Source organism: Drosophila grimshawi, unplaced genomic scaffold, assembly GCF_018153295.1.
Source record: "Drosophila grimshawi isolate 15287-2541.00 unplaced genomic scaffold, ASM1815329v1 contig_1367, whole genome shotgun sequence".
Classification (NCBI taxonomy): Eukaryota; Metazoa; Arthropoda; class Insecta; order Diptera; family Drosophilidae; genus Drosophila; species Drosophila grimshawi.
Window position 1 is genome coordinate 11,285,174 of NW_025062889.1, and position 27,658 is coordinate 11,312,831.

The 27,658-nt window shown below is 38.9% G+C and overlaps 1 protein-coding gene across 1 annotated transcript in view; it reads left to right on the forward strand.

Moving 5' to 3' along the window:
- The window catches only part of LOC6559546 (homeobox protein invected), a 45,255-nt gene extending 19,915 nt beyond the window's left edge, over positions 1–25,340 (forward strand). The window contains exons 3-5 of the mRNA XM_032735366.2: positions 22,995–23,000; positions 24,550–24,722; positions 25,062–25,340. Coding sequence (XP_032591257.2) covers positions 22,995–23,000; positions 24,550–24,722; positions 25,062–25,340 — 458 coding nt within the window. The remainder of the gene's footprint in view (positions 1–22,994; positions 23,001–24,549; positions 24,723–25,061) is intronic.
- The last annotated feature ends 2,318 nt before the right edge of the window (positions 25,341–27,658 follow it).

Here is a 27,658-nt window from a genome sequence, read left to right on the forward strand (position 1 = left end):
GTTTATTAAGATATGCTCACCAAAGTCATCAGCTGTGTTCCAAACTATATCATATATCTTTAATTGCAACAATCAATTGGTTTTTAAAATATATAGGGTATGTTGCAGTCGGTGTGTTGTTATTTCTTGTTTGCTTTAGTTCCGTTTGCGAATTAAAAAGTGACAAGAGAGCAAAAAACAAAAACACAGCCACAAATGTATCTTATTTTGTGTATTTATTTATGTGTGTGTGCAAGCAATGTTTTTTAGTTTAATGATGTTGTTGCTTGAATGTTGCTGCAGTTGTTGTTAGTCGTGTGTCGTGAGGCACGTACCCCAAAAAAAAACAAAAAAACAAACACAAGCTCAAAGCCAAAGCCAAAGCCAAAGTCGGAGTCGCCATCTCCAACTCCAACTCCATTCCCAGTTCGCAGTTCGCAGTTCTCAGGTGTCGAGGCTTGTCTGTTGCAGGTGTAGCTATATATGTATGTGTGTATGGTGTGTGTGGTGTGTGTGTTTGGCTCATTCTTTCACTTGTTCGCTGCTGTTTGTTGGGCTGTTTTGACAAACGCGTTTGCAGGTTGGCCATGTTTTTCCATTGGAGTAATTATTATTTATTATTGTTGTCGGCTGTCTTTTCACAGCCAGCAGCAGCAGCAGGTGTTAATTGTCCAGTTTGAGTTTTTGTGAACTGAGCCCCTTACTAAAACATTTTCGTAATCGTCTCCATCACATTTTTTTTCTGTTTCCCTCTACAAGGTGCCATCACTCAAAACGCGGCCACATTTTCCCGGCCTAAACCAAGTAATTGGTACTGGTAACATATAAAAGTAATACACACACACACACACCAACACACACACAACTACACACACACACACAGTTAGATAATGTGTGCTTAAAAAATGGACGTGGAATTTGCAGTGAATGTTAAAGTTTGTCGCCATAATTGCATTCGTTAATCATTTGTGGCTGCAGTTGGCAAATGTTGCAGTTACACAACAACAACAACAACAATCAACTCATTGCAGTTTCAATGTTGCCGCTAAATTACTCAATTATTTGATTAGCATTTAAGCTGTTGTTAGTCATTGATGATGATTGTTTAAGTGACGAGGCGAAGTAATCTAAATTAAAAAGATTTATGCTTTGTTTTAACAACTCGAAGTTGAAGTTCATTGTTGTTTTTCAAATACAGTTATTAAACTAAATGCTAAATGTTCAATGTTAACTTGAACATAGAGTTATTAAAACTAATTGTAATTGTTTCTTATTTAGATCCTATGTAATCAGATTGCTATCGTTTTAAATAGCTCATTATATTATTATTATAGGGTTGCATTGTACACTGAGACTTGGTTGGATTCATTGTGCCCCATTTTGTTTCGCAATCGCAATCGTTGCCACATTGCGTGTTTTCCCAATGCCACAATACGCTTCTGCTACTATTGGAATCCGCTCTGCCCCCGATTATGCCTATAATGAAATAAATAAATTGTTGTTATCAATTGCATTTCTTGCATTAACCGCTGCTTGCCACCCAACTTGGACTGCAATTTAATTTGATGTTCGAATGACCTTCTTCTAAAACAATTATATATCTGCCTGTGTGTGTGTGTGTGTTTGTGTGTGTGTGTGATGTGTGTTGAGTGTGTGTTTGTTTACTGTGTAATGCTAAATCCATCAGCTGCTAAACGGCCAACTGACAGTTTGTTTGTATGTCTAAGCTGCGAATAGACGCGATAAAATGGCTTAAATAGCCAACCAGGTGGATTGCATGTGGAGTGGGGTATGGGGGGGTTATAGGGGAGGTTGTTGATGGCCTGAACAAGTGCTGCTAAATCGAAGAAGAAGAAGCGGAAGACGAAGCGCAACGAGAATCGCTGGCATGCGGCAAGCGAGGCACGCTCATCATCAACAATCAGCGAGAAACTTACTAAATGGCAAACTCAACAATGAGATACCCTTTAAGAATTTTCCTATGGTAGATTTTTGTTTGGCTGGCTCTTTTTTGCTACAATTTCAATAAGTGTCTTGCGACTTAAACTCCATAATTTAAGTCAGATTTTTGATTTGAGCCAACAATTGAAATCCTTGTCAATAATTTCTTTTGTTTATTATAAAAATTTAAAAGAGAATTTGCTTATTGATTGGAGACCTTTTTTATATATATATGTATTATATATTACTTATATTACTACTAAACAATTGATCAGATTCCCAATCAGTTCCCATGTAACTATTAAAGTATTTTGAGAAAATTCTAGGACCAGCTACATTTATTTTGACTTTCATTTTGCTATAATCTATTTCGATTTCGGTTTTAGACACAATTTTGAGAATTTTACGGAATGACAGGACTTCAAATTCGACTGAAGTAATCCTTTAAGGCGTCTTAAGCCAAGTCCCAAATAATTCGCTTTTACTTTTAAAGTTGAAACCAACGAAAACATTCAGTTTCTCATCTAAGAAAACTGAGATTATGATTCTTATTAGCCAATCTTTTGACTAGACTAAGTATACTTTCTATGCAATTTTTGAGCTAAAAGATAAACTCCTCCTCCATGCGACTAGTCTCTGTTAATTGAATTGTGTGACAGGGTATGTGAAACAACTTGACTGCCTGCTTGATGGACCAGCTGAGATGGCATTTAGCGAAAACTGACAAATGACAGCACAAAGTAAACATGATCCACCCGAGTCAACAAGATAGATATGCACTAAAATGGAAACGGGTGCTTACAATGCAACCAGGCAACCAAATCAAATGAATCATTGCGCTCCAGTTGGGCCAGAACCCAGATGTATACCCCAAATCCCAAGCCCAGTGCCCCAATCACTCACACGCATTCCCATTCAGAGTCGAGTCGAGTGATTGCTATTAAATTGTGGGCGGTTAAAAATTGTCGTGAATTTCTTTGACATTAAGCAAGAGTCTAAGAGTCGTGGCCATTTGTGGCTGGCTGATGTTGTTAGTATGTGATTATGTGATTACATGGTCAAAAGGGGAACTGGGCTACAAAATGAGTTATTTTTCACTTTCGAGCCAACTGGCTGACCAAATGTTTGTCATTAAAAATCCATTAAACCAACCACGCCCGCAACTGTCGTCAAAGTTTGTGGTGCAACCAAAAAAAAAAAAGACAACAGCTTGGCCTAAGCGTGCTTCAAGCTGTCCCAAAATGCTGTTATTGCCTGACTGACTGACTGACTGCCTGACTGCCTGACTGAGTCATTGAATCAACCTCACGAGACAGATACTCATAGACCACACACAGACACACACTCCACACACTCTAAGACTTTCAATAGTCTCCATATACAATTTTCATTGTAAGCCATTAAAGAGTAGAAGCTTATTTCCACGATCTTCTTTGGGGGCCCACCCACAATGCGTCTCTCAAAGCGTGGTGCCGCCAGCAACCGACTGAGATTTGCAAAAATATTTCACAACATTGCAAATGTGACGCAAAAGATGTCACAAAATGCTGAAAAACACTTAAACACGATGCAGACGATAGCCTCGAAATGAAACTGCTCTGGCAAAGATTCGCCAGTTCTCCAGACTAAAAGGGGGATAATGCTTCATGTGTGATCTCTACTTGTGTCTGTCTGTGTGTGTGTGTGTGTCTCCGTGTGTGTTGTGTGTGTGTGTGTGTGTGGGGAAGACTACGCATATAAATCAAGCAGTTGCATTGTGCCCCATTCAAGCAAGTTCTCAACTTGAACTGCAGCAGCAGCAGCCACTCTTCAATTAAATTACATGGGCGAAAATAGTTGACCTAGAACTCTTTTCAAAATTCGAGGGCAGTTCGTGTTATTTTTCACAGATATATATTATTCCGAAGATGTTTGATTTTGTCGAAAGAAATTTCTAGAAACAAATATAAAAATGAAATATTTTTTTTCAATTCTATTTCATATTTTAACACGTTTATTATGAATCTAACAACTATAATTTATATATATATATAAAATGTTTTTACATAAAAGAATATTTTTTTAATTTTTATAGAAAGTTTAATATTCAGAAATATGCATCCAATTAGTGCTTCTGAGAGGAAAAACTAAATAGATTTTGGTCGATTATTATTATTATTTATTTGTTAGCCTCTTCAGGTCGATTTTCTAGTTGCAGCCAACTTAAGCCTTCTTACTTCTAGCTGATTATAGTTGATCTATTTTTCTGAGTGTATTGGCAAGGGAAATGCCTGTTCCCGTTCGCTGTTCCCTCTTTCCTATTTCCCGTTTTGCTATGCCAGTTGTGGCTGCCACTGTTTTGCTTTCGCTGGCGCACAAATCAATCGATTTCGATGCCGCAGTAACAAGAGTAAGAACAACAACAACAACAACAGCAACAACAAGAACAAGAACAGCCGCAACGGCAACAATGCACTGCCAGGCGCCACACAGACTTAATTAAGTCATCAACCAGAAGGCAGGCTAATTGGAGATCTGTGCCGCGATCACAGCCCAAGCTGAAACAGAGTCCGCCATCCGTCGTCCGTCGTCCGTCCTCCTCCGTTTTCCGTCTGGCCTGGCTGAGATCAGTGACCAAAAGACGCACCCGCAACTGGGGCGCACACAAGAACACAATAATGAAGAATCAGCATGATCATAATGCTGATGTTGCTGATCATGATGTTGCTGATGATGATGATGTTGCTGATGATGATGATGATGATGATGCTTGCTTGCTGCTGCGTTGCTTTGGCCGGCGATGATTCAGTACGTCAACGGGGACCACACACAGCTAGGTCCACCTAGGAGTTCCCTCTGTGAGTCACAAGAGAGCGAAACCAGCTTGCAGCTTTTGCGACTTGGCAGTCGGCAGTGGACGGCGTCAAAACTTTTGGCAAATCCGCCAACAATGGGAGCAGAGACAGAGGCAGAGGCAGTGGCAGAGGCAGTGCCAGTGGCAGAGGCAGAGGCAGCAAAGGAAGGAAGGACCACCAAGGAAGTCAGAATGGAGCCAAAAGGCTGAGGCTGGAGACCGGAGGATGAGGATGAGAATTGAGGCTACTTTAGGGGTGGTCCTCGCTGTTTTATTGTTGATGTTGTTGCTGTTGTTGTTGCTGTTGTTGTTGCTGTTGTTGTTGTTGCTGTTGTTGTTGTTGTTGTTGCTGTTGTTGTCGCCGTTGTCGTTGTTGCCTTTTCCCATTTGCTACTGCTGCTGGCGGCTGTAAATGAAGGCTGCTAACTACAACAACAAAAACAACAACAATAAAGAGCAGCAGCAGCAACAGTGGAACAGCAGCAACAACAATATTAACAGCACTGTGCGACACAAACAACAACAACAACAAGAAAAACTTTGTTAATTCTCGTGTTACTTTTTTTTATCTCTTGTGTTGTTATGTTGTACATTGTAAACAGATTTACAGATGCGACAGATTACAAGAAAATTACACTCTTCAAATGGAAGGCAGTTTAAATTAGGGCATTAGACATTAAAGTTTGATAATTAAACTGAAACTTAAACTTAAGAGAAATCTATGATCAATTGATACCCTGTCAATTAGAAGGCAATTAAATTTGAACATAGGATTTCGACATAGACTTATTATATGGAATATATAATAAATATATATAAGAAATTTAGTTTTTTTTTTGGTATTTGTATGTGTCTATAAATAATTATTACATTTTTACTATTTTAAAGAATTTCCCTACATATTTTTAAATTGTCTTCTAATGTATATAAATAGATAAATATATAGATTTATAGATATTTAGATTTATAGATGGATTTATTTCAAGGTATACCCCTATTGTTTGAAGCTCAATAATTTATTAATTGAAGAATCAATTTAAAGACTCAAAGCCATCTCATAATTTTAATAGCCACTCAGTGAAAATATATTTTGTTGGGCAGTGTAATTCACCTGATTCCGATAGTTGTCGTCGTAGCTGCTGCTGCTGCTTCTGTTTTTATCTGTTCTGTTGTCATTCCCGATTGATTGGGGATTAGCTGCGGCTGCCTGCCTCTTTTTACTGTTGTTGTTGTTCTTGTTGCTGCTGCCGTGGCTTGTTTTGTTTTCTTTTTTAGTTTTTTTAGTTTTTTGCGTGCTATTCTTGTTGGTTATTTGCATAATGCCATTTGCAGTTGACATTTTTATTAACTGGTGGGCGCCATTGAAACAAGATTACGTTATCGTCAGGCCCTGCCCCTCCTACCCTCCTCCCCTCTCCCTGATCAAGCAAGTGTGTGTGAGAGGGGAGCGGGCGCTTGTCAACTAACCATGCCTGACCACACGCAAGCAGCGACCATAAATATTTACCCTCAATTGTAATTACAAAACACCGATAGGCATCTCGCTCTCACCACTCACCACTCTCCACTCTCCGCTCTCCGCTCTGCTGCGTTGCGCTGCGCTGCTCGTGGGGGTTGCATTCAAAACAATTTGCATTTCAGCAAAGCATTGGGGAATTAAGCAACAACAACAACAACAACAATAAAACGGGCGCCTCGTCGCAGTGCGGCTGCATTTCGTTTCCCCGCTGGTCGCATATAATTAAGCGAGGCCTTTAAATTGCAAAGGGCAGCCAACTATGAGCGAAGAGGTTGCGACGTCTGCGTCTGCGTCTGCGTCGATGCTAGCAGCAGCAACAGCAGCTGTAGGCAGCAGAAGCAGCAGCTGCACTTGGGTGGTCCTCTCGTTGTCAAAATGTGTGGTCTTTATTAATAACAGCAGAACGACAGGAGTAAGGGGGAGGGGGAGGAGGAGAGGGCGCTGTCGCCAATACAAAACGGATGTGAGCGAAGGCAATGCATGAACAACAACAGCAACAACAACAAGAACAGTAAATACTCGATTCGTGTAATCTGCACGCAGCTCTCTTCTAGCACTCTTCGCTACGCTTCGAACATGTTGGAGATCGAGAGAGTGTGTGAGAGCGAGTGAGTGAGAGCGAGTGAGAGAGAGAGCGAGAGTGCGCGCTTAAGCGAAGTCAGCGATCAACGCAAATGGACGATTGCCTTTGTTGCTGTTTTCTGTAGTTGTTGTTGTTGTTGTTGCTGCTGTTGTTGTTGTTGGTGGTTTTTGGGGCTGCCGCGGCATTTACGCCTTTGATTTTTTCCGCTCAAATGGGCAGAAGCTGCAAATTAAAACATTTTTATTTTCTCGTAGTTGTTCCTTGCCCCTTTTACAGTTGTTATTCTCCTGTTGTTGATGTTGTTGTTCGTTGTTGTTGTTGTTCGTTGGCTTTTGTTTGTTTTTGCGCCTTGATTCTTTGTTTGCTTTGCTGATGACGATCATTTCGCGTTAAGTTTAATTTAAGTTGAAATTAGTTTGGTAATGAACTCATCAGAGCTCAGCAATGTGTGTCAGTGTGTGTGTGTCTGTGTGTGTGTCTGGTGTGTGTTTGTGTGTTTGTGTGTGCAAGTGATGGCTTATGCATGCGGCAACAAACTTGACGCTCTTGCCAAATGTTAATGTGTTAATTAACGATGTCAAGAAACGTTGCTGTGGGTCCTCAACAACAACAGTAGCAGCAGCAGCCGCAGCAGCAATAATAATAACAACATTTTAAAAATACAAATAAATCCGCATTCGTTGCCAGCTACAAGCAACAACAACAACAACAGCAACTTTGAACATATGGCCAAGAAATAACTTGTGCAACACGAGCAAAAAATATGCATATACATTAATAAATGCATTAAATACAATTCTTAAGTCGACTTTAACACACTCTGTACAGTCTGAAAAGTATTTTAATAAATATATATATTTTTTATTTGGGTTTTAAATATTATGCTTTCAGTTATTCCAATTCCAATTTTATTATATTCAATTTAAATTTATTTAAAATAACCAAAAAACTAAATTTAAATTGCTAATTGGCACTTTCTTGGATATATTTTAACATAAATCCAAATGTTGAGCAGTAATGAAAGTAGATAAAGATTATATATAAATTTAATTATGATATATATAAATGTTTGCCAAAAGTCCAGTTACATGTTGGTCAACCAAATCAGACATTTCCCAACCAAACTTTGTGTTGTGCCAAAAGAGTTCTTCTGCGCTCTCAGATTTAAATAACTCAAGCGCAAGAATTACACACACACACACACACACACACACACACAGATACACACATACAAATATGCTTGTAGTATTTGCTCGAAATGAAAGTGGAAGGGGTAAGCTTTTGGCTGCAGCTGTTGCCACTTGACTAAGTGAGACGTCTTCGTCTTCGTCTTCGCAGCAGCAGCAGCAACAGCAGCAGCAGAGACCCAGACCCAGACCCAGACTGAGACCCGAGACCCGAGCACAAGTGTCGCCAGAGCACGAGGGGAGGGGGAGGGGGGAAGGGAGGATGGAAGAAAGGCGACGACCGTCTTCTCTGCTCATATAAATTTCTAGCACGCGTGCAAGTAATTAAGCCCAAAGATGAGACATCTTTTTGTGTGTCTCTTTGGCTTACACGCTTCACAAAGATCAAGCGAGAGAGAGAGAGAGAGAGAGAGAGGGAGAAAGAGAGCAACTGAAATGTATCTTGATATCTTATCGGACATGTTCATCGCAGCGACAGCGGCCTGAGAATAAAACACAGCGCCACCCCTTCCCCTTGCCGTCTTTAAGAATTATTGTTATGACGGCGCACACATAATTAATGGGCATGAGAGAGATAGAGATAGAGATAGAGACAGAGAGAGAGAGACAGAGAGAGGGAGAGGAAGAGAGACGTGGGGTACGTGGAGAAAGTATGCATGCGGCATGTGGCATCTATCGAGTTGTGATCCCCTTTAATGATATGCTAATAGCCAGCAAATGATGACAGACTTCAAGACTCAAATGCAATTGAACTCAATGCGATAAGCAAAGTGCATTCAGCCATAGAAAACGAGTTTGAATCGCATCTAAAATTGCTTTAATCTATCCACATATCAATGGATATGGCTTAAAAGAGGACAGATATTGGACGATATATATTTATATATAAAATAAGTTTGGCAACTTGTGGATTAAAACTACACATTGAATGCAATGTGATGCTGCAATATTAATCAATATGCATTGGGAAAGTATTGATTTATTTTTGGGGTATTTTAGAGATTTAAGAATATTATTAAAAAATCATAGAATAGTCAAACTTATTAATAGTACAGACTGCTATGAGAATTCAATATGTATGTTATCAATTCTTTTAGATGTAATTATTTATACTCTTGAAAAAGTGAGTAAAACTTGAGAATATCTGTTTGCCTGTTGCTTTATTTAATTTAATTAAGTAAGAAATTCAAATGCAATCCAATGTTATTAAAATTTTATTTTAACCTTTGTTTTAAACTGTAAAATAATACCTGTTTAGGCATAACTGACTTTCAGCTAATTAAAAAATATATATCCAGCGTAACTCCATATGTAGTGCAGTAATTGAGTTGTGACAAATTGATAAATCAAGAGAAAGATATAAAGATACATTGTTAAAATGCTGAATGCAGTTCCGAATAACTTGCAACTGGACTTGCGGACTTATGGATTGATTTATGTGATTGAATATTGCATGGATTTTCCAATTGCACAACTTGTATTTGGGGCACAAACGTGGCAAGCGTTATAAATTGCAACTGAGCCTTACTTTCTATGCGAAATTCCCGACATATTTTATGACGCTAATTTCTTTATTCATGGCGCCAAATGCAACAACAATGTTTGTTATTGATTGAAGTTGTTGCTATTGTTGCTGCGAACTGCATTTTCAGCAATAAACGCCTCAAATAGATTTTGCTTTGGCTTGCTGGCCTTAATGAGCCACTGGACTTCCTCTATGAGACTGCTAGCTGGCTGTTGGCTGTTGGCAGTTGGCAATTGGCAGTTACCACATTGTGAATGCAGCACATGCAGCAGCGAGAAGACAAATTTAGCTGCATGCCACAGAGTCCTCATTGAGAGTGCAACAGCAGGAGCAGCCTCTTTTTCGATTTAATTGCGTGCATAAATTGTTTCAATTTCAATAAAAATGTTGCACAACTGGCCGATCGGGGCGTATCAATCACTGTGTGAGAAACCTCAACTTGCAATCGAATCGAAACTGCAGCAGGCAATGAATTAAAATGCTCTATCCCTCTCCCAGTCTGTCTGTCTCCCAGTCTGACTGTCTCCTTGCCCGTTTGTTGCGGGTAATTAATATTCTGTGGCTGTGCTGTCTATAGATACAGCTACAGCTACAGCTACAGCAACAGCAACAGCAACAGATACAGATACATTTTGTGTAGCAGACACATTTAGCGTGTTAACAAGTCCAACAAGCTACCGCAAAAACCAAAACATGTCACAACTTTGCCAACTTTGAATAATCAATGGATTCTAAATAGAGAACACGTCTATATACTGTATATATACATATATAAATATATATAGATATATATGTATATATATATGTATGTTAGTGGCGGAACTGAGCCATGTCAACTGTCTGACCGTATTATTTATTTGGTCTTTTGTGGCAAGCGACAGTCGCTTTTTGTACAAAGTAATTGAAATGTAATTGCGACAATTATTCCATTTGTTTTGACTTCGACTTCGATTTCGATTTCGATTCATTGAGAATATTGCGCATACGCAACATTGCACAACATTGTTAGTGGCACACACACGAGGGTTGCTGCAATGATTGCGCATGATTCTGGCCAAGTAACAAATGAAAAACAATTTAATTTTGCTGCCAATTTGAAAAGTTTCCCCCTGCTTCAAAGAACGTGACAAAGCACATCGAATAAGTGAAAGGAGAGCGGGGGTATTAAAGGGTATTAAATGGATTACAAATGAAATGCGATATGCCAGACAAACAGCAGCCAAATTGATGGGCAGCCATTAAAAGCGTTCAATTTGGCTCAACAAGTTGCTCAAGTTGCCAAAAAAATTTAATTAATTTCCTACAACAGTAATCAATGCAAATGAGAAGGGGCTAAATGGAAAGGGGAGGATGTTTAAAGGTATATTTATCTGTGCTAAGAAACTAGCTTATTTTATCTTATTACCAGTATATTTAAATGATTTTTAGTAATTTTGTTTGTTTAATTTTAAATTTCTATTTATTTAGATGCACTAAGAATGAATCCTTTACTTTAATCTGTGTGAAGTTATAATTCATACTCTTGAAGTAAATATATTAAATCTGTAGCAGAAATCTTACTTGTATATAGAATGGATTGCAGCAAGAATGCGATTAAATTAAGTTATTATTGGCTTAGAGCAATATCTTGTAACTGATATATTTTAGAAATATATTGTTATATTAAAGGACTTATGAAAAGCACATTTCTTTTTGCCAACTGATGATCGATTGTATTAGCTGCTGTAGAAAACAGGGTGTTCCCATTAAAATGGCTAACACTTGTTCACAACATGTTCCCAATATTTGCACCCTCATCAGGGGGTTTGGCTTGGGTTGCTGTGCTGCTTGTTGTGGTTGCTGCCACGTGCTGCTGCTGTGCTCAAGTGCTTAAATGGTCTCATGAATGCCGGCTTATCTTGTCGACACACTCAGCCAGGGGGCGGCAGTTGCCTGATGTGTCAGAGTCTATTTGCTTTTGGCCTCAAAGGGAGGGTGGAGGGTGGGTTTGTGGCTTGTGGATATTAACTGAGAGTTTATGCTTATGGGCTTATGATGAGCGTGCAAGATAAACACGAATTTCAATTGTTCTGCCCCTCAATGCTTTGGGGGAGTCTACAACCATTTTGTGGCTAGATTATTGCGCAAGGAAGCTACTTAAATGGGCGTTGCCAAATATCTCATAGACAGGCAATAAAAAAATGAAACAGTAGAAAAATAAACTTGTTGCCAAACGCGAAAATCGTCAACTTGAGGCTAATAACTCATTTAAAAGTGGCTGTCAAACTTGTTGTTGCTGTTGTTTTTGTTGTTTAGCAGAGGTGCAGCTGCAATTGTAACTGCAACAAAATAACTTCATTTCATAAATGGCCAAAACCGGCAGATACGAACGATCTTAACTGGATTTCGAGTTGACTTGTCTAACAAAATACAAAAATAAAGCGTGGTGGCTTTTAGCCATTAAATTGCAGCAGCATGTTGACTGATTGACGCGGCCAACAAGCTGCATAACCACAAAAATAAGTACGTGTGTGTGTGTGTGTGTGGGTATATATTTATATGTCTATTACTAACTTGGCCAACTCGTGTTCTTAATTATGCTACCAACGCGAGTTATTTTTTTTTTGTTGGTTTTATATGCAAAATGCTGTGTTGTTCTTGTTGTTGTTGTGGCTGGTGGCATGCAACAACTGGCGCTGATTGTAAGTTGTGGAATAGTTATTATTGTTGTGTTGTTGCTGCCAGTCGGCCAATTTGGCTCATGAAATTATGACGGTGACATTTTCATTTTGGCTAATTGAGTTTGTGCTGTGCATATGATGTGGGCGTAAAGGGTAAGGGGTAAGGGGTAAGGGGTTGGCTTAGGCAGGATTGTTTTAGACTTGCCAACCACGAATGTAATTATCTGTAAAGTGAGTCATTAGAATTTGATTTAATGTCGTGCATGAATAATGTGAAAATTGAAGCAGACACACGCAGATAATTGCAATTGTCGAGCTGCATAATATCTGATTACGATTACATGTTATAAATAATAACAAGTTGACATTCTGTAACTCGAAAGTAGTTTAATTGAACTGTGTGCTACTCAACATTATTTAAACTTAATCAGCACTTAAAATGTACACTTTAAATAGACAATTTCTGCACTTAGAGTTACTAAGGAAATTGGGATACTTCTTTATAAATTAACATTCAATTCAACTAATACTTCAACTAATTACTGGAAATCAAAATTTAATTTATTTATGTATATTTTATAATAAATAAATATTAATAAATTCATAATATATAAATCTGTGTAGCCATAGATAATAATGTTGATACTATGTACAAATTGCAGAGAGATCAGGAAGAAAATCATTCAATATACAATATAGGTTGGCTTGAATATCTTAGACGCATACGACTCATGATAGGTATAGACTTGGGTTCAAGATATTTCCTAGTCGAACCCACTCGACTTGTGTTCAATTAGAAAATCAAATGGCATATTAAACACTTTGCAAATACACTTCACAAAACTCGAATTCACAATGAATGCGAGTTTTGCAACAGAGCGAAAAGTCAACAAAGTGGATGCATCAAAAATCAACAAATCGAAAGTTGAGCGTCAGCAGACGCAGATACTTGTGCCACACTCACAGCAACACACACACACACTAACACACACACACACACACACACACACTAACACACACACGCACATAGACTGTTTAGATACGGATCCGGATTCTGTATCCACCCGCCTCTGTGAGCTATCAAAGCTGCATGGAAGCTGTCAGCTCGAGTTGAATTTAATTAAATCCTTCATGTCGGCGTGTCTGTTAAAAATAGACAAATGACAGTTTTTCGTTTTTTTTCCCCCCTATCTGTTACGGGGCGGAATTACAGAAAGGATAACACAAAACAGAGGCTGGGAGGGAGTGAGGTGGGTGGAGGATGGAAGGGAGGCAGATAAACTTCAGCTTCGATGACAGTTGAAATTGAAGCCGAGATTACCAGCGAAAATTGAATTGCATTTTTTATCTTTCTGAGTTTGCTTTTGTATTGTTTTTGTTGTTTGTGTTTTTTTTGTCCTCTTGTTTGTTTTTTGGTATTTTATTTATTTTTTGTGCGCTCGCCTCGCCTCGTCACTAATTACTTAATTAAAGGCGCATTCGGTGGCCATTTAAGGGACGGAGATTCGAGACTCTTAACTGGAGAATCGGGGAGACAAACAACCACAAATCGATCGATATTCAGCGGTTCGATTGTAATTAAAAGTCGCCAGCGAGGAGCGTGAGAATTTTAACAATTGGATAAGCCTTCAGATGCAATCGATAGGGTTGCACTGACTGTGCAAAATCAGGCAGCAGCACCTTGTTTATTTAATATATATAGGGTTTGTTTTTTATATACTTTTTTTGCTATGCAGCTGAAAGCACATCGGATTTGAAACCCTTCAATTGTCTAAGAAATAGATGAGAAGTGTGCTCAGAATATGTTATCAGTTTTAAGTGCAATTTCTTAAGATTATTATTATTATTTACTGCACAAAGTGAAGCATTGCTCTGATCTCAGCTTTATAGAATTGCTTTCATAAGTACAGTGAGCATTTTATGAGCTATGAATAAAAACGATTATTGCCGTATCAACTTTTTCCAATTAGAGTTTTATAGTTATGCATTCATAAATTATCATTTATTCATTTACTACTTAAGTATTACTTTTCTACTTGGACAAGCTTATTATTAAGCTTCTTAATATTTTTAGTCAATTAAGTAATTATATATAAAAGATTCCATAAAATAATCCATAGAACACATATCTTGTAAATCATTAAAATCTGCTTAATTTTAAATAAGTCTGGAAGTTAAACGAAAAACTTCTAGTTCTTTTTATTGCTGTTGACTATATATATATATATGTTATTTAGTAGTGAATTGAAGCTTGTGCAGGGTATGCAAAAGTTCGTCCTTGCCTGCCTTTTGTAAACATGACGGACAGGCAGCAGGCAGGCAGGAAATTGAGTAGAAATTGTCAAGAAGTAGCTCAGTAAACGATTCACATTCCCAAACACTGCACAGCACACACACACATATATATATATATATATATATATATATATATACAGAATCATTCATTATACCAACTTCTATGCGGCCCTGGCGCCAGTTGCAGATGCCAGTTCCCACACATCCACATACACACAGTTTGCCTGCAAGCTGCTGACGTCATAAAAACTTTGATAACTTAATTAAGAACAACAGACTGTAAAGATATATCTCTCTCTCTTTCTCTCACTCTCTCTCTCTCTCTCTCTCTCTCTGAGGGTCTGCAGAGATCCGCAGCGGCAAACGGCGGCAACAACTTCAATCAAGCTCAGTTTTTCAGTCACAGATCTAAATTCAAAGACCCGATGTTGTTGTTGTTGTTGTTTGTATGTTGTGTGTGTTTTGTGTGTGTGTGTGTGTGTATTTTATGCTTTTAATTTGGCCAAGAATGCGGTAGGTAAACTAAACCAAATTAAAAGTGATCGCATCATTTTATCGATAATTTATCAAACCAAAAACCCAGTGGCGAATACTTTCGGTCCCCATAAAAGCAGCGGTTGCCCATTCATATTCCCCCCTTCCCCGCCTACCCATCGCTCTGTCCCTTGCCCTGCTGCGCCACAACGATGCGAGGCATGCGAATCGGTCAACGTGTGTGGTCCACATGGGTATCTCGGACTGAGGCTACGGCTCAGCCTCGACTGGGCCTTTCAAAATTAGCATAAGAGACAGACAGCAACGCGCAAAGAGCCGAAGACGTCTCTTTTTGAGCGAAGAGCGCCAACTGTTGGATCAGCAGAGACACACACACACAGACACATACACAAAGACAGCGACGAAACCTGGCTTAAATCTGTAGTGGACCAGTGGGGAGCGGTACGGGGCGAGGGCAGCTTGGCAACGGGTCATAAATCCGCACGGGCAAAGCCAACAGCACCGGTGAGCCACCGCACAGGTGGTCAACTTGGGCGGCTCTCGGTGGATATATATTTAAAACAATCTGTGTTGTGCTTTTCAATTACTTTATAGTACACGTACACGATATACGATATACGATATATACGCTCGCCGTTGCCTGGAAAAACAGACATAAAAGTTCAGGAGCGCAGCATTCAATTGACGAAAAGTTTGAGATAAGTGTGCAACTTGATTAATTGTATACATTAATTAGTTTTGTTTCTCAAATATATTTAAGTAACTTTTGTTGTGTGTTCTATGAACCATAGACATGCTACAGTTATGGAGATATGAATTTTGAGTTATGGATGACTGCCTCGGTAATAAATAATTAGTATCATATTATCTCTTCAGATGCTTATTAAAATAATAATAATAGAAAAGGAGTTCTTAAGTAGTCGATATAAATATGATTATTTAGGCAAGTAAAGTAATTATACGGCAAATAATGGTTTTATTTCACATTAACTGAAGCTCATAAATACGAAGTTGAAATCAGAAGAACCTTCCACTTTCATCAATAGTTGATATCAACAAATGTTGGATTTATTCAAATCATCATGGATATATCATTTGCATACATGGTCTTCTAAGAATCCTATCAATGTTGCCTTACCCCCAAAGCGCCTGAATGCGCTCCTGTGCTTGAGCTCTTGTGATCATGCGCTCTGCACAAAAACTTATGAGCTCAGCTGTGCTATTAATTGTTTTATTAAGACATTTTCAGATTTAACATGCTTCATACCCTACACTTTAATGGCAGAGCTGCAGCGACTAGGCAACCCAAACAGAAAATTGAATGCAAAGCTATCAAAGATATCAGTTGAGGCAACCATTCGTAATTGCAGTGAAAAGTCTTAGATTGGATTAGATTGAAAATACAAAAAGTCATGTGAATAATTGCCAATATGCCGTACAGTTTGGGGTGTAGCGTTCATTTGGCTGCAGATCTGAAGCTTCCCATTGAGAATGACCCAGAGAGAGAGGCAAACCCAAGTTCAGACACTGATATTGCTGCCCCAGTCGAGACTTTGTCTGCGTTTTTGACTTGGTCTCAGCCGTCGTCTTCTTGATCATCTTCTGCATCGATGCGCATGTGCGATCATCATCATCATCATCATCATGCTGATCATCATTATTATGCTCATGTGTCGGCGTCTGTTTGGGTTTTATGTTTTTTTGTTGCTTTATTTTTCCCCTGAGCTGACAGAACGCCGTCATCATCATCATCGTGATCATGATCATGGTCATCGTCATCGGTGTGGTCCTCAAGTGTTTTGCATCTTTGATCCGTGGAAGATTGATGTTAATGTTTTTGGGTGGCCATAGTGTGAACATACTTATTTCGCATATTTGTTTTTTATGCTGCCTTTGGCTCGGCACGGATGCTCGCTGAATTCCTTTTGGCGCTGCCACACACGTTGATCGTAATTAAAAAGAGCCGAGACTTTGGTCCAGTGCTATCAGCATGAGCCACTAATAGAGCCATAAAGCGAACATTTATTGATCTACAAATTATTGGTGGCTGACGCCAAGACGCCAAGACGCCAAACAAGAACAACAACAACGTCAAAAGTCGAACTTCTTTCGGATGGGTCAAAAGTTGATCGCTGATCGTTGATCTCTCTTCTCTCGCCTTGGACAATGGTTTGAGCGCGTTCGTAATCTTAATATTCATTAGGCAAAATAGTCTCTCGATCTTTTTGTTTTCGGGAAGTTCTTCGCTCTTTACCTTAATTTCTATGTTTATGACGATTGCCCCTTTTTTTTCGTTGTTGTTTTGTTGACTACCGCAACGAATAAAAAAACAATCAAAAACCGACAGGCTTTGGGGTGGTCTCAAAACATAAAGATCTGGAGCTATAGTTGATGAGTTCATTAGAGTGAAAGTTCAATTTGAGTTGTGTTGAGTAATCCGAACTAGGGGAACGGGATGGGGTACTATCGATTGCTATTGCGTTAATTGAGAGGCCATAGAAGTGGCGCTAATTTAGTCGAAATATTCATAGAAGCGTAAAATGTTCACACCTCAAAGTTGCAAGAGCTGCAAAAGCCGTGCAACGAGTCTATTAGCCCAGCAGCACATCAGCACATCTACAGTTACAGTTACAGATACAGATAGAGATACACATATGCAGATACAGATACTTTCAGTTTGGTATCGATATCGAGCCTAACACAGCCACCTGATGATGTCTTACGGGCAAAGTATTGATTGCATTTTGCTTAATGAAATTGTTTGCTAATATCAGCGGAAAATGTGGTTTACAATTATGTTTCGATGTCGATGTGCGGTCTCACCGTTCCCCCCGTTCCCCCCGTTCCCCCCGTTCCCCCAACGCCCTGCTCAGTGCCCGCTCAGGGACCCAAGTCAATGTTATTCGCAAGTAGTCTGTGTGTGAAACTGAAAACCGATACCAACAGAGAAAAAAAAAAGACAGATCTGATCCGATCGCCACAATTTACTTATGAGTTTCGAGCTCCAACCAGCTGGAGCGTTAAGGCGTAAGTGTGGAAAAATTGCCAAAGGTTAAATGAAGTTGTTTTATTCAGTTGGACGGTGAAGGGGTGATGGGGAGATACAGGGGAATACAGTCTTAATGAATCTAGGCATTCACACTGACACTTTACTGAGAAATTGTGCAAATATTTTGTAGTGTTCTTATAGACTCTTCTTATAGCTGGTAAAGTTTTAAAAAATCAATTTCTAATTTATAAATATTTGGTAATTGTACACCTAAAAGTTAAACACAAAAAAATATTTTTATTTGTACTTAAATTTTATGTGTTCTTAACAAGCTCAATCTACAGTTAATACATAAAGTCAGTCAATAAATTCCGGTTGATAATATTGTCTAGGCTGATATCTTAATACGTATCTTAATATCTATCTTGATACGTATCCTTTTTTTTAAATCTTTTTCCTTTATGACTTTAAACATTTTAATAAATTAAGGCTTAAAATAGTTGTTTTAATTCTGTGGTTTCTGTGGATTTTTCCATTTGTTATAAATGTAAGTACGTGATAAAAATCGCCTACAGTCCAGCAAATTTAATAGGCCTTTAAGTCTGTGCAGCTGCTCCTCACATTTCTCTTTTAGCCGACTTCAGTTTTTATTATTGTAATTTTTTTTTGTGCAACATGTTTTGACGCTTTTCACATAACGAGGCATATTAAATAAAGTGCGGAGGATGAAAGGCGCACACAGCGCATCGAACAGGTTGGCCTATTGCTATGCATAACATGGCCAAAACATGCAAATAGCCAACTGCAGCCAGTAACAGCAACCAGTAACAACAGCAGCAACAACAACAATATTGATAAAGCAATTAAAAACATATTTAAATATTTTCATTTGACAGCGCAGATTATGCGCTGGAATGTTGCAAGCTCGGAAAAGCCGTCAAAAGACAACAACAACATCGATGACGATGATGATGACGAGACGGCGACAAGTTGTGGCCTCTCCGCATGCCATCTTAGCCATTTAGCCATTTAGCCATTTAGCGTGCAATATCTATTTTTGATTTGAGCCAAGAAACGATTGAGCGATAGACAAACCTCTGACAGTTTCTGGCTGTTTCTCTTTTTTCTCCTTCAGCGGCATCGTTTGTCATAAATATATATATATATATATTCCTAGGGAATGCAACTTGCAGCTTTGACTTTGACTGTGATTGCGGCGTGTCAATCATTTCAATTAACGTGCGATCGAATCAATCGTCGTGTCAATCATCATCATAATGAACGGTGGCAAATGCCTATGAAGCATTCGCAACCGCAGCGTTAATTTGCCTGTCATGCCTCCAAGCGAGGGGGCTGGGTAGGGTGTAAGAACGGTGGCGACTTGATTGTGGGCGCTGATAGGGAAAGGAAAGGGTATATGGACACAGGGAATGCAAAGTAGATAGGTTCAATCAATGTGTAGAACCAATATCTAAAATATAGAATTGTGGTTGGGATGTTTTGACAAAATGTTTAGAATTTTAGAGGCATTTCTGTTATTAATAGATATTGCTTATATATTTGTAAAAATATAAAAATATCTTAATCTTATTTAAGCTAAGCAAATATTTGAGGGAAAGGCATATACCGTTATATAGAACCTGTCTCAGTTATTACCCTCGACTCCATTCGATAATTTGGTTAATCTGTTCATCATCTTCATGGCCTGTCATGATTAATTGACTTTCACTTTCACCACGCTTAAATTTCCAATAGCAAACGTGTTGTTTTTATGGCTTATTAATGAGCTGACTGATCATTAGATTTGGGCAACAAGATCCGATAACAACAATCCTCCAATACCCCCCGACCCCCCCAAAGAGAACGAGCTGAAGAAGGAAAATTAAAGCAAAGCCCCACACTTCGACACTGTCAAACATATCGCTTACATGGCTCAGTCGCCGTCTGGGCCAAGTTAACCAGCTGGCCAGTTGGCCGGCCGGTTCCCCTGTGACGAGTCTCCGACTCCGACTCCAACTCTGACTCCAACCTCGGCTCTGAAGCTGTGTGTGGCCCGTTATTTTGAGATCTTTATAAGTCAATTTCAGTTGTGGCCGTTTTCTTCTTGGCCAAGTTGTTTGCGTGCATCACCTAAGCCCAAAACAGGCATTTACCGGCCGATTTCTACACTTCGCAAAAGAATTTAATACTCAGAATTTCGAATTTAGATTAGAGATTATTTCCGAAATTCATTAATATTAAATAACCTCAAGTGACTAGCTAACATCTTCAAAAATATATAATTTATTAGTTCGAGGGAAAACTATTTCAGAATACCCTCTACCCAAGACTTTACAGAAGAGAATTGTATTTTAAATATGAATATTCAATTTACTACTGTTTTTATCTACTTCTCTTCCACAAATGATCAATTTTATGCCTCTTTCAATTTGGAATATGTCTCAGCATTGGTTCGAATATAAAATGCTTTGTTGTATTTAAAAATAATTTAAAAATGGTTAGCTTTATTTTGATTCTGTGGAAATATTGCACAATTGGAGACGTCTCCTTCGATGTGTTGCAAAAATTGTCACACTCTCGACAAGGGCATAAAAATGCGTTAAAATGTGGCCTCATTTCGTAATGATTCTGTAAAATATTAGGACTGGTTTTTTTTTGAGTGCACAAGTCGCTCATCTCACTAACCTATATGCAGGCTGCAAAACCCAGTGTGTATCTCATGGGTTGCTGCTCACTTGATCTCCATTCCTTTTTTGACATTTAATTGCGCACTCATTCAGGTTCATTCATTTGGTAACTCATCTGCCAAGTTTCCACTCCTGCCTCCGTCTCGCCTCAAATTCTGTTTTTGGCATTTGCAACTCATGTTAAGCATAAATAAAACAAATGCGCTTATTTTAAACATATGTCCAAATGGACTCTGAATCTGAATCTGACTCTGAGTTGGTTTCCCTTGTTTTTGTTTTCGTTTTCGTTTTTTTTTTTTGCCAGTTTGCTTGCCAGTTGGCTGCTGGCTGCTGGCTGTTGGCTGTTGGCTGTTGGCAGCGTGTCTTACCAAGTTGGGTTGCGCATTGCGTTTAACAACCAATGATGAAGACATCTTCCAGTTTTTGTGCAGCTTTTTGTTGCATCTCTTGTTTTTATGATGTCCTCTCGGCAAATGAATAGCAATTCATGCCTTTTTTGCCTGTGCATGTTAAACCGAACCGTTAATGTTAATGTTTGAGCTCAAATAGTATAAAGAATTTATTTATTATTATCCATTCAAAACCAGTTTTAAAGTGTTTATGTTAACAGAAAACATGTATTTATGCTATACATAAATTATATTGATTAATTCTTTGACCACTGAAAATCTAAAATGGGTTCAGTTAAAACTTAACTTTAGCAAAAGTAGCAAAGCTGCAAAAAGCATTGATGGAAAATGTTTGGAAAATTTACAAGCACATTTTATATGCTTTCGTGCTATTTGTATGGCCATGACTGTATATGATGTCTATGTCTAATTGGCATTTTGTTAGTTGCATAATCAAGGAAGTAGGCAGCTCGGTTGATCCACATCCTACATCTCAACTTATTATTCAACCCTCCTTGACAAAACTCGGCAATGCTTCAAGAGTAGCTGGATACGCCCTTGACAACAATCCGTATATAAACCTATAACTGTTGAGCTTGGCTAAGATAACTATTCAAACAACAAAGTTCACACATGAGATATGCACCCTCCACTCCCTATTTAAATATGTGGATAGAAGATAGATTATTTTATAAGTGCAGTATTACAGTGCCATGACAACATTATACCAAGCAGCCCTGCTCCTCGGCTCAGCCGTTGATTGAGTTCATATAATTTCTATTAAAGCCAATTTGACAAGAGACCATTTAGAGCTCATCCTTTTCAGCAGCACCAGTGGCAAGGACAACAAAAAGAAAAAAAAACATTAAAAACTTTTTGTTGTGTCAAATTTCGCGCAGCAAGCAATGAAAAATTTAACACGCTATAAATCACAAATCTCAAAAAAATGGAAAAAAGAAAAGTGGGAAAACGGGCAACAGATTTGAGGCAAGCAGCAATTGTTGCAGCTTACAGCTCGGTTGAAGGGGTGGCAACGGAAACAGCAACTGGCAGGTTGCCAAGTGCGCTTGTGGCAACCCCTTGGCAATGTCCTTGCGATGCCTTGGTATGCAACTTGTGCCCCTTGGCTTATCTGCTTGGCAACATGCGTTACTCAGTAGCGGAAGGGGGGCTATTGGGAGGTGGGTCAGAGTCTATGGGGTGCCTGGTGGCCGATGACGAGGCAAAAGTCGCCGTCGCGTCGTCTCCTGGCTGTCTGACATGTTCAAGGTCTGTTGTTGTTTGTGTTACTATTGTTGTTGTTGCTGTTGTTGTTGTTGTTGCTGTTGTTGGGCTGCGTGTGAAATTTAAAACCGTGATAACACCTCAGCCGTCACGCCCAACACCCACCCACTCCTGCCACAATTTGTGGACAAGCACGTGCAGGCACGTTGCCAATGTACTGTTAATGTTTTCTTTTTATTTTTGTTGTTGTTGTTGTTGTTGTTGCTTTTTTGCTTGCTGGTTTAATTTTGCGCCCGTTGGCAGCTTCGGCATTTTGTTGACAAAATTGATTTGTTCAATTTTTCCAACGATTTAACTTAGGGCATGACTTGGTTGCCATTAGTTCCGGTACATTTGTTTTGAAGGTTGTTCAAAATCCACAGAGAGAGCGCGAGAGAGAGAGCGAGTGAGACAGATAGAGTGCGAAAGAGACAGACTCTGTGTGTATCGCAGGATTGAAAATTGGGTTTTCATTGCTTGGAATTTTTACACGTTTCTCGCAGCGAACGAAAACTTTTCTTGTGCTTGGAATTTAATCAATTTTCGATATATTTTATTGATTCGCGTTAAAAGCAAATTTAATTTTCAATTGTCTAGCTTAAACAACAAGTTTAATGTTTTTCTTCTTCTCTTTTCTTTCCCATTGCAGGACGAAGTGAGTACAAGATGGCCAGATTGACTGCCAAATGGCTTCAATGATCAACCAAATACTTTAAAACATGCACTGCAGATTAAGTATTCGATGTGAGGGGCAGATGAGTGACTGAGATATGTGATGAGATTATTTAGGATTATATATGGTATATGGCAATACTGCAACAGAATATGTATTTGATGTGAGCGGCAGATGAGTGGATGAGATACGATTGGTGAGATTATGGAGGCAAATATGACAAGTATTCTGTTAGAGAACCAGTATTTGATGTGAAAGGAGTCTGATTATGACTTCTTTCTAAATGCATATCTTTTACCATTGGAATCTTTAATACAGTTGGGATTTACGTAGTTAAGCTAAAGATTGAGCACACTTAATTTAAGAATATTGTAATAGATCAGACTTGTTTTAAGGTTAAAAACATCAGATACAGGCAGGAGTAATCATCTCTGAGTCAATATATATATTCCTGAACTGCATTGACAGTCGATATAATCATGTCTCTCTGTTTGTCTGTATGATTAGAGAAGCTAGAGAATTGGAATTTGCTTAGAGGATATTCTGCTTACATTAGTCGTAAGCTCAGCTGGTGAGGTCATCTGGAATACATATGCATCCTATATTCAAATATAAATTCCTTTCAGGTCGCTATTGTATGTCATTTGAGGTAGATGTGTGCGAGTTATCTTAAAACGGCCTTATGATGAATGAGTGTTGAAATTACAAAATATTTGTGGAGCCAAAAGACATTCAGATAACCGCAAGCGAAACAACTTGCGGTCAATGGTGGCCCGTTGTTATGGGTTGCAAGATATGCCCATTAGTAGACCTCATAATTGCTTCATTTCCGTTTCAGTGGCAACTATTTCTTGAAAACGAGCTCAACTTCTGCCAACTAACCCCTTTTTACGACTACTGTGGCTATTTGCATAGCAATTCAATATATGGTAGAATCCACCCACAAGAAAACTTTTGTGCCACCCGCATTGAGTGGGGCAAATTGTGGGCGTGGTGGAGGAGGATTCCAACTCCGAGACGTTGATTCTCTGCGCCTGTCTGCTGCGCAGCTGTTAATTAAATGGAAGACAACTCAAGTCGAGAGAAAAGTGAAGGCAGCTTTTCTTTTATTTTTTGGGGGTGTTTGCTTTGCTGCTGTACGGAAAATTAGCCACAGTCAAAAGTCATTGCGTTGATTACTTTTCGAAAATGACGCGCACAAATTTTCCAAAAACTTTAATTGTTTTGGCCAAGCCGGTTTGGAATGAGGGTTGTGGGGTGTGGGGTGCGGGGTCATTGCCAGCCAGGGGTTGTGTCTGTGGCGCATTTAAATGTGAATTAATTGCTGGCCATAAGCATTGCATATATGAGCACCAGGATTTATGTGTGCGCGATGAGTTGGCAGCCAGTTGAGTTCAGTTCGTATGGAGTACAGGACTCCAGTTGTTAGTCCAGGCAGGGTCCAGTCATGTTGATGCCATTAACGGCGCCGTGTGGAATTTTTATGACCGTTTTGTTGCCCTCCTTCTCTCTCTCTCACACTCTCCGGCAGGTCCGCGAACGCGCAAACCCAAGAAGTCAGCGGCAACGAGCGCGGCGGGCGGCGGCAGCGGCGACAAGTCCGATCCGGATGGCAACTCCGGCTGTGGCGGCAGTGGCAACAGTGTGTCCGAGGACAAGCGACCACGCACCGCCTTCAGCGGCGCACAGCTGGCCAGACTGAAGGTGAGTCCATCACAGCAACAACTACACTCGCCAACAAAACAAATCAATTTCAAGTTTTAGAGCAGTCTTGGCAGTCTTTCGGATATCTGAGTTTTCTAAATTAAAATTATATTCAATTTTTATATGAGAAGGAAAAGTGTTTTTATATTGTTATAAATTGCATATAAACTTTAAACTTTAAAAAAATGTAGAAATAGAAATAATTTTGAATCGTGACAGGAAAAGCTTTATATTTTAAGTCATATTTATTCAAAGAGCCACAGACTAACTCTCATTCTGCTCTCTCTCTCTCTCTCTCTCTCTCTCTCTTTCTTTCTCTCTCTCTCTCTATTTTCACAGCATGAGTTTAATGAGAATCGGTATTTGACGGAGAAGCGCCGCCAGCAGCTGAGCGGCGAGTTGGGTCTAAATGAGGCACAGATCAAGATCTGGTTCCAGAACAAGCGGGCCAAGCTGAAAAAGTCGAGTGGCACCAAGAATCCGCTCGCCCTCCAGCTGATGGCGCAGGGACTCTACAACCACTCGACGGTGCCGCTGACCCGCGAGGAGGAGGAGATGCAGGAGCTGCAGGAGGCCGCAGCGGCGGCGGCGGCGGCTTCGTCGGCGGAGCCAACATAGGGCAATAGTATATACTATATATATATATATAATATTATTAACAATAATATAAATAATAATATTAATTTTAATATTTATAGCGTATCGTGTAAGTTTAGTGCTTAAAGTTGCCTAACAATTAAGTTGTAAAATATTCTAGTCCCCCTCTCGGAGCACGCGACGCGAATTTGCCAAGTTTTATCAGCTGCTCTGCGTGTTTTTGTACAATAAATTAACAAAAAAAAAGGAGAAGAAGAAGAGAGAAAAAATATAAACAAAAAATAAAAGAAACGTTCACAAGTAAAATAAATAAATTAATAAACATTTAAATTATACACATGGCGCTGTTTTGATTTGCTTAATTCTAGTTTTGCATATTATCGAGTTAGGTGGTCCCCAGCCTGAGCAGATCTGCAACTTATCGTTATGATGATGATCAAATGATCATTATATATATAGCTCGTTATCGGTTAATGCTTTAATGGGCCGTGGGCGTTGGCATTAATTACTCAATTAATGATGATCGAGATTGAGATTGAGTTGGCGTTGGGCGATTTAGGTGGGGATCGACAATTGCTGGTATTACAATCGCATTAAATTCATTATGCAAATTATGGCTTGAAAGCAATCTTGGCCCATAATCACGCCTAATAGTTGCTGCCCATGCCTGAAAACGGCCAGAAAACGTTAACGTTTTTCTGTCTAATTTAGCCATTAAATTTGCATACGGCGTCGTCAAAGAAAATAATACAAAAAAAACAAAAACAAAAACAAAATAAACAGCAAAACCAAACCGGCAAACAAAGTCGGTAAATCTCTGGCTGTATTTAAGTGTGTGTGTGTGTGTGTGTGTGTGTGTGTGTGTGTGTGTGTGTGTGTGTGCAGGTGTGTGTACTGGCAATGCCAACGGCACAAATTGACACCTTGGCGACGGCGGACGCTTTAAAAACGTTGTTTTTTTTTCCCGATTTGTTGCTTGAAGTGCAGCGACAGAAAAAGCGACGCGTAGGTGTTAAAAGTGTCTGTCATGGATGAGGATGAGCATGACGATGAGGAGCGGAGACAGTGCAAGAAATGCCAAAAAAATACATATATATTTATATATGCGATACTCGAATTTATTGAGATGATGATGATGAAGGCAGTGCCTTTAAATCCGACCACTCTGCAGCATTATGATGTGACGGGTCCCACGAATATACAAATTCAAACATGATTACTTACTTAGCCCCTGCGAATTTCGTATAATCTTTGTATAATTCAGAATGTGTTCAAAACTGTCTTGTGGAAAGGTACTTAATAAGATGGACCCATTTAAAGACAGCATTTGAATCAAAAATATTGTTTTAAAGGCAGTAATAATCCAGATGGCAAGCCACAAAAAAGATTAATTTTTAATTTTGAAAATAATAGAAAAATAAATATGAATATAGAGAATACAGCATCTTCAGGTGCATTTTTATAAGTATATACATACATACATATACACACAAGTACACATATAAATGTGTATATAGATTTCGATTCAGGTGTTGCTATTGCTTTGAATGCTTCTGCTTAAGTCAGTTCCAAAGAGTAATGGCTACCGAGTGCAATTCATAATTGAGCAATTATTGTGAAAGAGATTTTTACGCGTGGCTCAATCATCGTTTGATTTTTTAGTGTAGGCGTTTTATTTATTGCTGGCTGATCGGTGGAATGAGAAGTTATTGTTACATGTTGTGTCGGTAATTCAAAGTAATTTGTTTTGTCAGTTTGAAATAAATGTTTTGCTATTTGGTTGCTGCTTCTGCTTGCGGCAGATCTCAGATTGAGGTGCCCCAAGACAACTGCTGGCAGCAGCTAAGTCGAGTTGGAGACATCGTCGACAAGGAATTCAATCAAAATCAGTATGTGTCCAGCGTTGTGCATCACAGCCTCGCTCCAGTTTCTGATAAGAAAATTATCCTGGTTATGCCAAAGTTTTCTTATAAATTATTATTATTTTTTTAAAATATTTTAGACAGAATGGGAGAGTAAATAAATAGAGTATTTGTTAGTGTACGTCAAATCTTAATCAAGATCAGCGAATTCTCTCTTATATTTGGATATTGAACTTGAGGCGTCATTTTTATTTATTTATTTATTTTTTATTTTTTTTTTAGCTGGCTGTGAATTTTACAAATATTTGGCAGTTGAAGAACCGCAATAACAGTAACAATAACAATAAAAGCAACAGCTTCGATTGCCACAAAAACATCTTAATTTTGTGGATGATTTACAGTTTGGTATTGGGTTTCATTATTGGTGACATTTTTGCTGTTTTTGGGTGACAAACCAAAAACAAAACCTGAAGGCAA